The sequence below is a fragment of the Protopterus annectens genome, chromosome 1.part2 (genome assembly GCF_019279795.1).
Source record: "Protopterus annectens isolate FY-2018-M chromosome 1.part2, PAN1.0, whole genome shotgun sequence".
Taxonomy (NCBI): Eukaryota; Metazoa; Chordata; order Ceratodontiformes; family Protopteridae; genus Protopterus; species Protopterus annectens.
In genome coordinates, this window is record NC_056727.1 from 1,205,953,689 (window position 1) to 1,205,967,248 (window position 13,560).

The 13,560-nt window shown below is 36.8% G+C and overlaps 1 protein-coding gene across 2 annotated transcripts in view; it reads right to left on the reverse strand.

Annotated features, from left to right (window-relative positions):
• Positions 1 to 6,646: 6,646 nt before the first annotated feature.
• TRIM63 (tripartite motif containing 63) overlaps positions 6,647 to 13,560 on the reverse strand; it is a 98,422-nt gene continuing 91,508 nt past the window's right edge. The window contains exon 9 of one of the 2 annotated variants that reach the window (XM_044060062.1): positions 6,647 to 7,258. In XM_044060062.1, the coding sequence (XP_043915997.1) occupies positions 7,242 to 7,258 (17 nt within the window). In that variant the 3' untranslated portion in view covers positions 6,647 to 7,241. Of the gene's footprint in view, positions 7,264 to 13,560 lie in introns of both variants that reach the window. The other variant, XM_044060064.1, reaches the window with a different exon arrangement.

The window sequence follows — 13,560 nt, forward strand, 5'->3', positions numbered from 1 at the left end:
AAACATCCAATTTCAGTATTTCGCAACTAAGAAACCGAAACTACATAACCCCGAGCCCAAAACCGTGAAATTCAAAACACCAAATAAACCAAATACACTACACCACACATACACCACAACACCCACATCACAACATAAACAAACAAAAACTACACACATACAAAACTCATACACACATAAGCAGGGGGGCAAGCCCCCCTGCACCTCCCCATGTGGGGGCTGTGCTCCCACACACCCCCTACTTATATATACTAACTCCGAGATCGCACAAACAGGAAACAAAAGCAAACTCACACACGCACATTCTCCAGTCCCTCACACACATATCAAACATATCAGCACACTCAAACACACTCTAACCCCCACTCAAATCCCTTACAAAACACTCACTTACCTGACAAAACACCTAGATCCACACATGGCACCGCGCACCATAAACACACAATCCTGGACATCATGTAGTGTAAGGCCATACTCGCAAATTTGAGATATTCAAATTCGCGATTATGAACTTTCACTATTTTAAACATTCGGGTTTATAGTCTCGAGATACTGAAATTCAACATTTCAGTATTTCGAGTTTATAAATGGCTCATATATATATATATATATATATATATATATATATATATATATATATATATATATATATATATATATATATATATATATATAATATACATAACATCTTGCTAGCTAGGCCTTTTCCACCCTCCTTGTTGGGCAGTACTGGAACTTAGGTCAGTATTTGAAAAAGAGTTAAATACTGTAGGTACTGCAGTGTACGTATGGTGAGTGGGAAGATATGAAAGTGCAGGTAACTGAACTTTTATCATTTTAAAGACAGTGCCTGCCTTCCCAGCATAATCTCCTAGTGTTATATATTAATAGATGAAATAAGGTTGTGTGGAGTTTCTAAAATCAAATTTGCATAAAGGGTGGGGAATTCATGATCCACTGGATGTAACAGTACAGTAGGAACAGGATATTTAGAGCAGGAAAACCCCCAAATGGTCCCACAGTAGTGGCTACAAACATCCATCACAGAGCACTGTTACTAGATTAAGCCTTTTCCTACTCTATTTACCTTAAATAAAAATGCTACTTCTCATCTCCTCCTGTAATTCAGAGAATGTAACACAAAGTCTTTGATAGTTGTCCCTAGCCAAGAACTTTTATATTTAAACTAAAAAACATCAAATTTAAAGTAACAATTTTAAAGTAAAATAAAAACTAGTTAAACAAGAACAAAATAAAAGAAACTGCAATCATGCAAAGTATAAAGGAGATATCTAAGACAGTCACGGGGCAGAACTCGCATTCTGTAACAACCCATGTTTGAGATGAAATACCATTTCTGTATGGACATAAGTAGGGCTGTAAATAAAATAGCATTCAAACCTTTCCATCATGGCCTGAAATATCCTCTCCATAAGGAATATGCACCATCTTTCCATTTCTGCATAAAATGTAGAATTCTTACGACGGGGCGGGGGTAGATCAAGAGGTGTATGATGTGGTATGAGTCCCACTTCTCATTTAGTATGCAGATTTGATTTAAAAAATGTAAACAGCCAACCTCAAGATGGGACAGCTTGGGCTGATGAATACTTGCGCTCATATGTTCAGTGGTTGGTACTAATGTACGTGCTAATAAACAGGGTATTAAGTCATGGGCCAGGGATTTGCACCACAGCCTTAGCCTTGGTCAGCATCAACATCAGATAACAGTCCCTTATACTTAACTTAGTAGCAGGTAATTCAAGCTGGGCATTAGCCTCTATTAAACTAGTCCCAAAAACTGCCCGATTGACTACTGAAAGTACTTATCAAGGTCATAGAAGAAAATAAATGTTTGTTTATTTATTTAATTAGTTAATTAGTATTTGGTTACTGATTAGGTGGATTGACCAAAAGACCCTTTTCAGCCATGGGTCAGATTTTATGCAGACTATAATATGGTAATAATACTATACAGACATAGATATGAAGAATGTGGATAGTCAAACTGAAAAGGGTAGGGATGGGGTGTGCTTGAAAAAAGATAAAAGGGAAAGCAGGGTATGAATGTGAAATACAAGGAAATAAACATTTTGAAGTTTGTAGAAAGATTTATTTCTGGACAGAAGGATAGAGCTATATAATGATAAGGACTGGGAGAACAATAGATAGAATAGATGGGATGATACGTAGCTGGGAAGGTTTCCAAATCGTGAAATAACTGGTACAGGGAGCTGGAGTTTAATACTTATATGGCAGCAGTAGTTTGGAGTAAATGTGGTCTCTGTTGTATTATGTTATTTTTTATGTCTATTAGAATTGGGCCCAAGTCACTCCACGTCCTATCCAGTACTGTAGGAGGGTGCTGCAGACCAGTTAAATAAGTCAGCTGTACTATACTTCAACCATGGGTCAGTAAACAAATGCAGTTGGTGTTTCACAGTGTCAAACTGTGGTCTGCAAACAAATGTTTAAGCCCTCAGCAAAAGCAGTACAAGAAAGAGCATTAAAATACAACTTCATGTAAACCACACATGTAAGAATAGTGCCAGGTGTTCCACCACAAGATTACACAAAATTTGATTAGAAATTACTTACCAAGATGCAGTAACACAGATAAACAGTCGTGCACACACACAAGCACACACATTATACTCCTGGCTGAGAGATCCTACTTAGAAAATCTAATAATATTCTAAAAAACTTCATACCACTTAAATCAGAGAGAGGTGCTATTTGCTTTGGAATCCCTAACAGGACTTCAAACAAAATTAGCACAATAAACATGATAATATAGTTGAACAAATGAATGTATGTTAATAGTGGCCAAATATGTGGTCATCATGAAGGCACAGATAAAAGATAAACATTAGTTGTTAGCTAAAAGGCACCACTGAGCATCACAGAAAAACACAATCAGCACTCACATTTAGGCAACAAATTTGTCTGTTTAAAATGATTAAGTCATGGAATGTTAACTAGTATAAATTCCCAGAAAACGCATCATCAAGATCATTCAAAGGGTATCCAGTGAGCTGCTGAAGTCCCTCATTAGGCAATTCACCCACCAAGGCTGCATGGAACTGAGATACGTCACAATTTTCAGATAAAACTCGGCTGCTTAATGGCAAGTTTTGGTTACAAAGTTACTGCAAGGAGTAACTGAGTACATGGTTGTACCTATGTGTGTGTGTGTGTGTGTGTGTGTGTGTGTGTGTGTGTGCATGTGTGTTTGTGTGTGCATGTGTGCTGGGGAGGAGGAAAATATTAGTCTGTTCCCTACTACCTGCCTAGAGGAACATTTAATTCTTGGAGTTTCTTTTATGAACCAAGGGAATAAAAGCAATGCCCTTATTTATTTATGTATGTATGTATATACGTATGCATTTATTTATTTATGTTTATAGTTTTTGTTTTTACTCAGGTGAGTGAACTGATAAGTATATAGGTAATGAAACATTAAGCATTTAATAAAGAATGAAGTACAGCACAAATGTCGTAGAGTATAATATGATCAGATAATGTACATCATTACCTAAGTGGTAATGTGTTCAGGATAGCGTACATCCTAACATATGCAAAGAAATGTAATAGTTTAAACAACAGCACTTTAAAACACAATCTGAATTCACAATGGGGAAAACTACACATGGCATCATGGTCATTCAGGATTAAGAGATATGGTCAAATGATACCTGCAGCAAGTACACTAAACAATTCCTTGAACTATGGCATTTCATCTGTGAGGATGTCAAGGGGAGGATTAAACAACTACTGCAGAATTTAGTATCACCCCATCTGACTTTGGCCAACCTCATATAACAGGGTAGGAAGAGCACCATTATACAAAAGAAACTGTTTGTTGAAACACTCAGAAACATATTTAACTACATCCTTCACACCTGTAGGAATTTCCTTGCTTCCCTGCCATTCAGGATGCTACAGGAAACCAGATTCTGCTATTTTGACATCAGCCATCTTTTTGTCCTGTAACTTTTGTTTTGCTTATTTTCAACTCCTTAGGTATGTTTAGAAGTGTAAAAGTACCAGTTTAATTAAGTATGCAAAAAATCTTTGCTAATGTGATGCAGGTGAACATGGGTGTGCATTTGTGTGCATTACGCTGAAACATGGACATGCAATCACTTAACTCTCTGCTGTGGTACCTTATTAATGCTGCTCTAATACCTAAGTTTCCCTACCTAAATAAGTAAGGCATTAGCAGTTATAGGAAACAGTGCAGGATTATACTTTCCTTTTCTTCAGTACCACAGCACACAGTGGTATGTAGAATCTAGTAATAATACCGTGAATACTTTACTTCATCTAAATATATAATTAAACCAGACAGTTTCCCCAAAGGTGAAATATTTTTTCTAGCATTTGACAAATAATAAGACATACTACACAAAATGATGGCATCAAATGCCTTTAACAGGTTAAATAATCACCCTGATCTTAAAATCTTACAATAAACAAAGCGCACCTCATATATAACCATGGCAATTTTCATTGCACCTCGTGAACTCAGACATGATCCTCCATTACAAACTTAACTGCTACTTTTACATTGTAAAAACCTTCAACTGGACCCTTAATCTGTTCTAAATAATTACACACTTTTTCTTGTGCGTAATATTTTCATCATGTATGTACACACTTTAGAGAACATAAATGCACCTCATTGTATAAATCACAAGGTTTCCTTTGTTACCAGTGAATAAACATCACTCTGTCATTTACCTTATAATCATGTAAATCTCCTTTGCTAGTTCACTCATTTCCAGAATTTAATTTAATGTTCAGTCAAAGGCCTCTATTGTTGTGTATGTTTTGTCTTAAAGAAAAAAAACAGACATTCTGGCATTCAAACTTCTCAATCATTTAGATATTTTGCGTCTAGTATCAAACATGCCAAAGCCAAAATTTTGTATTTTGAGTGTTGGAAAAGAAAGAATAAAATGATGAATCTCACAGTCACATGTCCTGTAATTCATGTCTAGATTTTCTTCTGGCATTTCAAAACAGCTCAGCACTGAAATACAAAACAAATAAATAAAGACTGATAAAAAATACCAGTCAAATAAAAGTGTGAAACTGGTCCGTAGACAAGTTGCCCAGACTGCACAGTTGCATTCTTAAAACACTCTAAAACATATGTATGTTTTAATTTCATGTTGTTCTGCTGACTTACTGACATTTCTTATCAAAGGTGGCCTCAGATAAATATGTTATGGCATACTCAAAACATGTTAAAAGTCTTGAAATACTTTCATTAAAACTCAGTACTGGTGTTACTTCAATCTGCAAGAAAATAAATTCACTACACAGTTTTTGCTGTGTTTATGCTGCAGGCTAACCAGAATGGATTGTATTTAAAGTTCTTAGGTAAGCTGGTATTGTATTGCATTAGAAAACACAGATGTTTAATACACATACACATGCACCACTGTGTGTGTGTGTGTGTGTGTGTGTGTGTGTGTGTGTGTGTGTGTGTGTGTGTATGTGTGTGTGTGTGTGTGTGTGTGTGTGTGTGTGTGTGTGTGTGTGTGTGTGTGTGTGTGTGTGTGTGTGTGTGTGTGTGTGTGTGTGTTCATCTTTTTCTTCACTGTGAGTCCAGCATTTAAATACATGTTTATTGCAGCAATAAGAAGCTGCTGTGTCTGGTGGTTCACACGTTAGTCACTGTGGCTGACATTCTGATGTGCTTTGCTCCAAACAAAGCATCCTGGGGTTGTCAGTACTGTACTGCAATATATATTCTGTTATCATATCTTGTGTACATGTGTGTGTCTTTCATCTGCCCTTGTCATACAGTTTTCCATTCTAAAATGGCATATGCAGACTCTAAGTTTATAGATTCTGTTTGACTTTGACAGTAAAGTGCTAATAATTGATTTATCCTTTGTTGACCAGGTTAGTCCCACTGGGCTAGTGGCCTCTTTTCAGGGGAGACGTGAGGTGGTACTTATAGTACTAGGGGAATTTCAGCCAGGTCATCTCTTTTTGATATATGCCATGGGATATTTTATACCCATTTGAGCTACAAACAACTCAAGCAGATGGGATCTCAGTTTAATATCTCTTCTGAGGGACAGCACACTCAGGAGTGCAGCAATCGCTAATACTGCACTGCAGTTTCAGCAATTTGAAAAAAAAATGTAATCTTGTCACTTAGAGTAGGAATAGAACCCACAGCCTTCTGGTGTGACAATGCCAAAGGTGTGCATGCTACCTGATGAGTCACTGATGAGACTGCCAAGGTTTGTGAATAACTGTCACTGTATAACTATTTGACACACAATACTAAACACTGGGCTTTTCATGCAACAGTATAACTGTCTATACAGCTGAGGGAAGCAGTGACTGAAACCACACTGACAGGTGTTGGTCTCAGGAATGTGGTGCAAACACAGTGTTTCCATATCATTCTACAAACTACAGCATCTTATCACAATCTTGAATCTGGGCCCAGTTTCATTACAAATGTTTCATAATAATCCATGTTTGCATTTCTATACATGATATGTGATGGCTCACAAATAATATAACTGTGTTATTTCAGCAAGCAGTTTCGAAGTGTTTTGTGTTTCATTTGCCTTCTATAAAAGACACAAACTACCAGAAGTGAGGACAAAAGCCAAGCTGTTATTGAAGGGAAAGTTTAATTTATTAATCTGTGCAAAAGTTACAGTAGTAATAATATCCATACAGTACACCAATATTCCTAACTGTAAACAATGAAATTCAACAATGTTTCTCTTATTAATGCAGTAAATGAGCACCGTCAAAGCCATGGTGTTATACTATACTACCCTAGTATCAAACCCTCAGCCCAGCCTCTTCAAAACTCTTCTCCTCCCCTAACCTGTCAAAAATCATCTTGTGTCACATGCCTACTCCCTGAATATAGAACATTCATTAATAAATATAACTCAAAGGCATTCTTGTCCCCTTACAATTACTTATATACAAAAATAGCGTACAAAACATAAAATGTACAAAATGTTGCATTTTGCACCAATATAAAAAAGAAGTCCCGTTTTCTTTGCTTCAAGCAAGTTTTCGGAGATTTTGATTGCACTGTTCCACGTTAACATATGTATATCCTGACTTCACAACCTTCCAACATCCTTTCTCTTGCCTTCAGGTGTCTCTTCAATCTGTCAAGTATTCTGTGTGTCCTGCTACTCCAAAATACTGGCATGGCTTTCAATTCACAGTACAGAAACAGTCTTCATCTATACTGTAGTCACTGCTGCCCTAAGGAAAGGAAGAAGGGGGGAGAGAGAGTGTGTGAAATGCCTGTTGATTTTGTCCTGGAAGATAGTGAATATTTAATTTACACCTTACCAACAACTGGCAGATTAATGTAGCAAATGAAATGCATTATCTTCAAAATGTGTAATTCAGTTAGTTAGGTAACTAATTAATCTAGGCAGTTTTGTTATCATGTTTGTTTCAATTTGTTTTATTAACTAAATTTGTTTACTACTGTTTCTTGTTCCATATGGCAAGTATAAGCAGAATGCCGTAAGCCTTTCCACCTAAAGATTGGGGCTCTTATAAATGTTAAAAATCAATGAAATATTTTGGAAAAAAAACAAAGATTGGGTTTCTGCCTCTTTACATGCACAAACTGGGATTTTTTTTTTACAAAAATGTGAGATTCTGCAAGGTATGCTATACTACAATCAGTACAAATTACTAAGATTTACTTTATTGCCAAAATAAATAGTCATGTTTGTTGAATGCTGGTTCCTATTGTTTGATAGCTTACTAAAGTATTTCATGTAGAAAATCTTTGTTTTGTGCAACGCGTAGATGAAAGTGAAAAAAAAATATTCAAAACTGTAGGACATTTGTTATACATTTTTGTGGAACATTCTACTCATGACAGAAGAACAGAATTTCATCCTGTCTAGCTCTAGAGCATTAGTACAAAAATATAAGCTTACAAACATACAAGCATAAGGATCCATGTATATAACACCAAATCTGCTTATGTATGCAGGATAAGAAATGGAATCGTGAAGGTACCCCACTAGTCAAGTTTAGTAGGTGATATTAATAAAGGCTTAAATTTAAGTCCTGACAAGAATCTGGTAGCAAGAAGGGTAGCATTTTCAATGGTAAAGACTGGGTAGTTTGATCTCTGCTCCTAGGCCTGACCACTTAAAGTTTTAGAAAGCATTTGTTGTAGAGTAAGTAGAAAAGATATTGACAAATTTAGAAGACAAGGAAAGATAAAATGATATTTCCAGTGGTGAAACATTATGAGCAGACACACGCACACACACACACACACACACACACACACACACACACACACACACACACACACACACACACACAATGTGTGGCAGTACTGACAAAGATAACTAGTCAAAAATGTGTCTCTTCATGTTGTTTAGGTTCTGATAATCTATCCATTCGTAACCCTTTTTCCATGGATTGGGTTGTCACATTAACAGTGACAATCATCTAGAGCCAGTGTTCACACTGCTGGATATTTTTCATAATATCTGTTAAAAATATCCAAAAAATGTCATCATAAAATCAACATTACATGACTTAAGTGATCCATGATATCTCGAATACTGAGATTTGAAAGCCAGTCTTTGATGAAATACACTGAACCCTGGTATTTCAAAAACAAATATTTCTTGTGTGTGTGTGTGTGTGTGTGTGTGTGTGTGTGTGTGTGTGTGTGTGTGTGTGTGTGTGTGTGTGTGTGTGTGTGTGTGTGTGTGTGTGTGTGTGTGTGTATGTGTGTGCTTGCGTGTGTGAGTGTGTGTGCACCTATGTGTTTGCAGTGGCAGTTTGCTTCCTTAAATCAATAAATTAGAATGATCACCAGCACCATCTAAATGAAAAGCTTCCCCCTGCCACAGTATGACCTGGGAATTCTCTCCTAGCACTGTTCTGTAGCCAGACACACATTCTTACGTACAACGAGCTTTGTCTGTTTTATGGCATATGGATATGCAGTGTAAAATAATCGATAATCACAATGTTTATTAATTACAGAACTGCGTCTATGTGTTTTTGATTCATAATGTCCTTATACAAAGTTTTGACAGTAATTATCTGTGTGAGTTGCATGTAACTCCGTCTTTCTATTTGTTTTCTCAGTAATTAGAATTGCATTAGCTTGTATAGTCTGTAATAAATTAGCTTAGCAAACTGCTGCAAGTTAGATAATTTATGTCTGCTGTATATGCAACTTCTAACCATGCTTTCACTGATGGTGATGAAACTATTGTGCATTATGTATGATTTACCAACTGCATATTTTACTTAAGTGCAATGTCATCCTTTAAGGTGAAACATGCAGTTCTTATATGTATTTAACTCGTTTTGATAGTTGCTTCTGTAGTTTATATATATATATATATATATATATATATATATATATATATATATATATGTGTGTGTGTGTGTGTATGGTTTACCTTCAAAATGTCACAGCCCACATCGTCTGTCACAGCCCACATCGTCAAAGCTGAAAACGGAAAGACTAAAACATCATAAGTGCAGAATCACGAACTCCCAGAACATCATCCTTCCTCTCCAGGAAAGTAACCACTTGGTCACCAATGAAAAAAACACAATGGGTAGGAAATGACACCCATCAAAGCATCAAAATGGAGTCTTCACTCCACACACCCCTCATGTGGAAGGCTTCACTCCCTCACACCCCCCACTTAAATATACAAACTGAGATCGCACTACAGCGGAGAAAGGGCAAAGTTCACCATGGTGGCCAAGTGGTTACTTTCCCAGAGAAGAAAGACAATGTTCCAGAGTTTGTAATTCTACACTTATGACATTTTGGTCTCACCGTTTTCACCTTTGACAATGTGGGCTGAGACATTTTAAAGGGGAATCCTGTATATAAATATAAATATATATATATGTGTGTGTGTGTGTGTGTGTGTGTGTGTGTGTGTGTGTGTGTGTGTGTGTGTGTGTGTGTGTGTATGGCTCTCTATTACTATGTAAACCACTAAGAAAGACTTTTTTCCTTCACTTTTCCATTGAATAGAGCCAGTGCCCAGTTCACTGAGGCTGTCACCAAATGCAGCCAGTAAGCAAACATGTAGAACAACTGATATTAAGGGTCTATATCATGAGATCGACATCTTAAAATGTCGACTCTCATTTGTTCGACACGAAAATGTCAAGCTCCAACTTTTCAGAACGGTCAAATCACCAGTTTCTTTCCAACGGAAAGAAATCGGTTGGCCGTTCTGTTACACCTGCCCTTTCCCTGACTGTTTTGTGGTGTCGGAGTTAAAATATTTAGTTAGGCGGGTGTGGGGGGCACAGCCTCCCACATTGTGGGGTGTGGGGGGTGAAGCCCCCCACTTAAATATGTATGTTTTTATGTGGCGTTGGTGTTTGGCCAACCAATTTCTTTCTGTTGGAAAGAAATCAGTGATTTGGCCGTTCGGGAAAGTTGGAGTTTGACATTTTTGTGTCAAACAACTGAGAGTCGACATTTTAAGATGTTGATCTCATGTTATAGACCCGATATTAAGTGCTGCAGCCATTCTTCTCGTGTCCAGTAGTACAGGCTCACTCTTGCAAGCTCATCAAATTTTAGACAGTACTTCCTAATTAGATACAAGTATCTGGACAATAAGATGAGCAGACAGAAGCTAGAGGCTGGCCTTTCCTTCTTCAAAGTAAATAAAATCCTTTTTGGTACTCACTCACTTAAACATATTGCACAGTGCTTACTGGAGTCTTCTAACATTATACAATAAAAATGTAATTAATTCTGCTGTGTTTATCCTACAATACAGTTTCAACACCCACTTTATTCCATAACATTCAGGCATTTCTTACGATAAAGACTATGTAATGAGTTGATAGGCTGCTTAAGTCATATTTACCTACAGGATCTGAATGATGCGGCAAGATTTTAGACATACATTCAAAACATTCAGCACTTTCACGCGCACTCATTTATCAGCTCATCTTAACTTCCTTGAGTGTTAAAGTATTGCTGTTCAGGAGGCTGGATCAATGTAAACAATGTCTTTCATTAGTGGGCTATCAGGCTGTTTCATCATTGTACTAGAAGGAGCTAAAGTTCATAATGCAAATATCAACGTTATCCAGTTAGTATTACAGAGTCAAGGTGCCAACACCTTGGGTATATCGTAGTTTGGTCAGAACTACTTGATTTATTCACAATTACTTGGAATGACTGACTTATTGCATTATCTGTAAGTATTGTCTGCTATTATTTTGTCACTTTCATACTTGTGCTATATATAGCATGTTAATTTCTGCATCATTTCAGTTTTTGTAACTAGTTATGTATCAATGCTGTTTATCTTTGTAGTTTTATTCTACTGCTTTATGTGATCAAATCGAGTAATTATATGAACGCATAATCTTTATGCATTTCAAAAACATTGACTTAGTAAGAAAACATCTATTGTATGGGAAACAGGAACTCAGCAGAGTACAAAGAACCATTCTGAAACATTGGTTAACCGCATGTGAGTTTGTAATTAAGACTGACACGGTGGTTGAAGTCTTTTCAAAAGATTCAATAAAAACTTAGTTTAAGATATTTCACAGAATGATACAACAGATTACTGAATAAGGGGCAATGAGTTTTATGGCCTTTCTGACTTACGACTACAGATGACTATGCTGCAGAACATAATGAAGATGGAATTTAAGGAGACTACAACCAGAAGCTTTATACCTCTGAGAGGCCTCCTGGTACAGGAGCCTGCTGGCTGTCGTATTCCCAATGTGTCTTGGAGAATGACGGTGGTATCTAAGCCATGCATCCATATGATGGAGCGAATGAAGTACGCAGTCACTTCATGTACTAGTCTTTGGGGGCGCATTTCATGGGATGGTATTGTAAGTACTATATCTAGTTATTAGCTGTTAGGGTAGAGGGTACCACGTACAAGTTTGCTTAATTTATCTTATGTTACCTGTTTATTCAAAGACCAATTTGGAGAAGCCCTAAGGATTTATAAACACTGGACCTCACTTTGCCTTATTCTGGCCCTGCTTTTGATACATAACAGGAAGCTAGTGTGATGCACGCATACTTAGGATAATTATAGAATATTTTACAAGACATTTAGTATCTGTGCTAGTTATGGTATAATGAATTTGTGATAGTCATAAGTAGGAAAAGAACTATGTAGCTTATAGTTTAGAAAAGAAAGGAGGGGAATGTAGTAGAATGAACATAGATGAAGGGAGGTGGAATAAGAGAAGGATAAAACTGAAGTGGACAAGGTAAATAGAGCTAAGAGCAGGGGAGAGAAGGTGAGAGGAAAGACTAAGAGGGAAAAGTAGGTGATAAAGGAAGACAGAGTTTATAGGAGAAGTGAAAGAAGGTGGAGGGGTGATGAAATGGCTAGAAATTAGCCTGGAGTTGAGCAGGAGCATATCCAAGATTTAGACAGGTGTTCCTTACGTGCATGCTTGAAGGATGTGTGAATGTGGTTAGCTCTTCAGCAAAAGCAGTGAACCAAAGTGTACTGGAAGTAATGGCTAGTTTCTGTGGCATCATGTCCATTACTTGCTGCCAAAAGGGTAACAGCAACATTTTAAAGAAACTCCTTAACAAACTTTCTGTCAATCTGAGCATCTGGGAAAATGACTGTCACCCTCACTGTTTTAAGATGGCCACTCACTTCATTACTATATCCAATGGCAGACTCAGAAACTTCCCACTGAGTCTATCCACTATTTATTTATTTGCTTTTGATTACTGGGAATGTGTAATCATGTTAAAAACATTTTCAGTGAGGCCCAAGGTGAAAAGCTACATCAGACATATCACACAGTTTTAATTAACAAATCAGGACAGACAACTACATAACAAGATACAAAATGCATTGAAACAGTTTTATACAACTGTTATTCTAAAGGTAAAGTCTTTTCAACAATACATTACAAAAACATGTAAGCACAGTATGTCGAGATTACATATTTACATTTGTTAGGTGGGTTAGTCTAGCTAGTAAGAAAATGTGGAGGTTCTGATAAATATGACAGTTGAAACTCAGTAGTGGGGAAAAAGAGAAAAAGAAAGATGCAGAGGTGCATATTATAGAATATAAAGACTGGGTATATGTAGTTCATTAGTTAAAAGTAGAAAAGACAAATAAGATACCCTGAACAAGGAAAAGGGCACAGGAAGTGAGTTTGAGGTATTGAAGTATGAAGCATCTTGAGTTTAGAGCTAAAACTGACCTTGAGATGTGAAGGAAAAACTGTGTGAGACAAAAGCTATAGGGATGTTAGATATACATGGTAATTTAATAGGTTACTAGGGCTTAGATTAGAAAGAGATCCTAACAGTGAGCATATACTGGAAATAGATTGGCAGTTAAATATTGAAAGAGAAGAGATAATGATGTTAAAAACAGAATAGTGGTGAGGTAGATAGGAGAGTAGAAGTATAAGGAGATGGGGAGACGAGGCTGAGCACTCATTAAGACGTGCACTGAGGAATTCGGCATACTGAATATATAGGGTTTTAGGCAGGGAAATCCAACACATGAATTT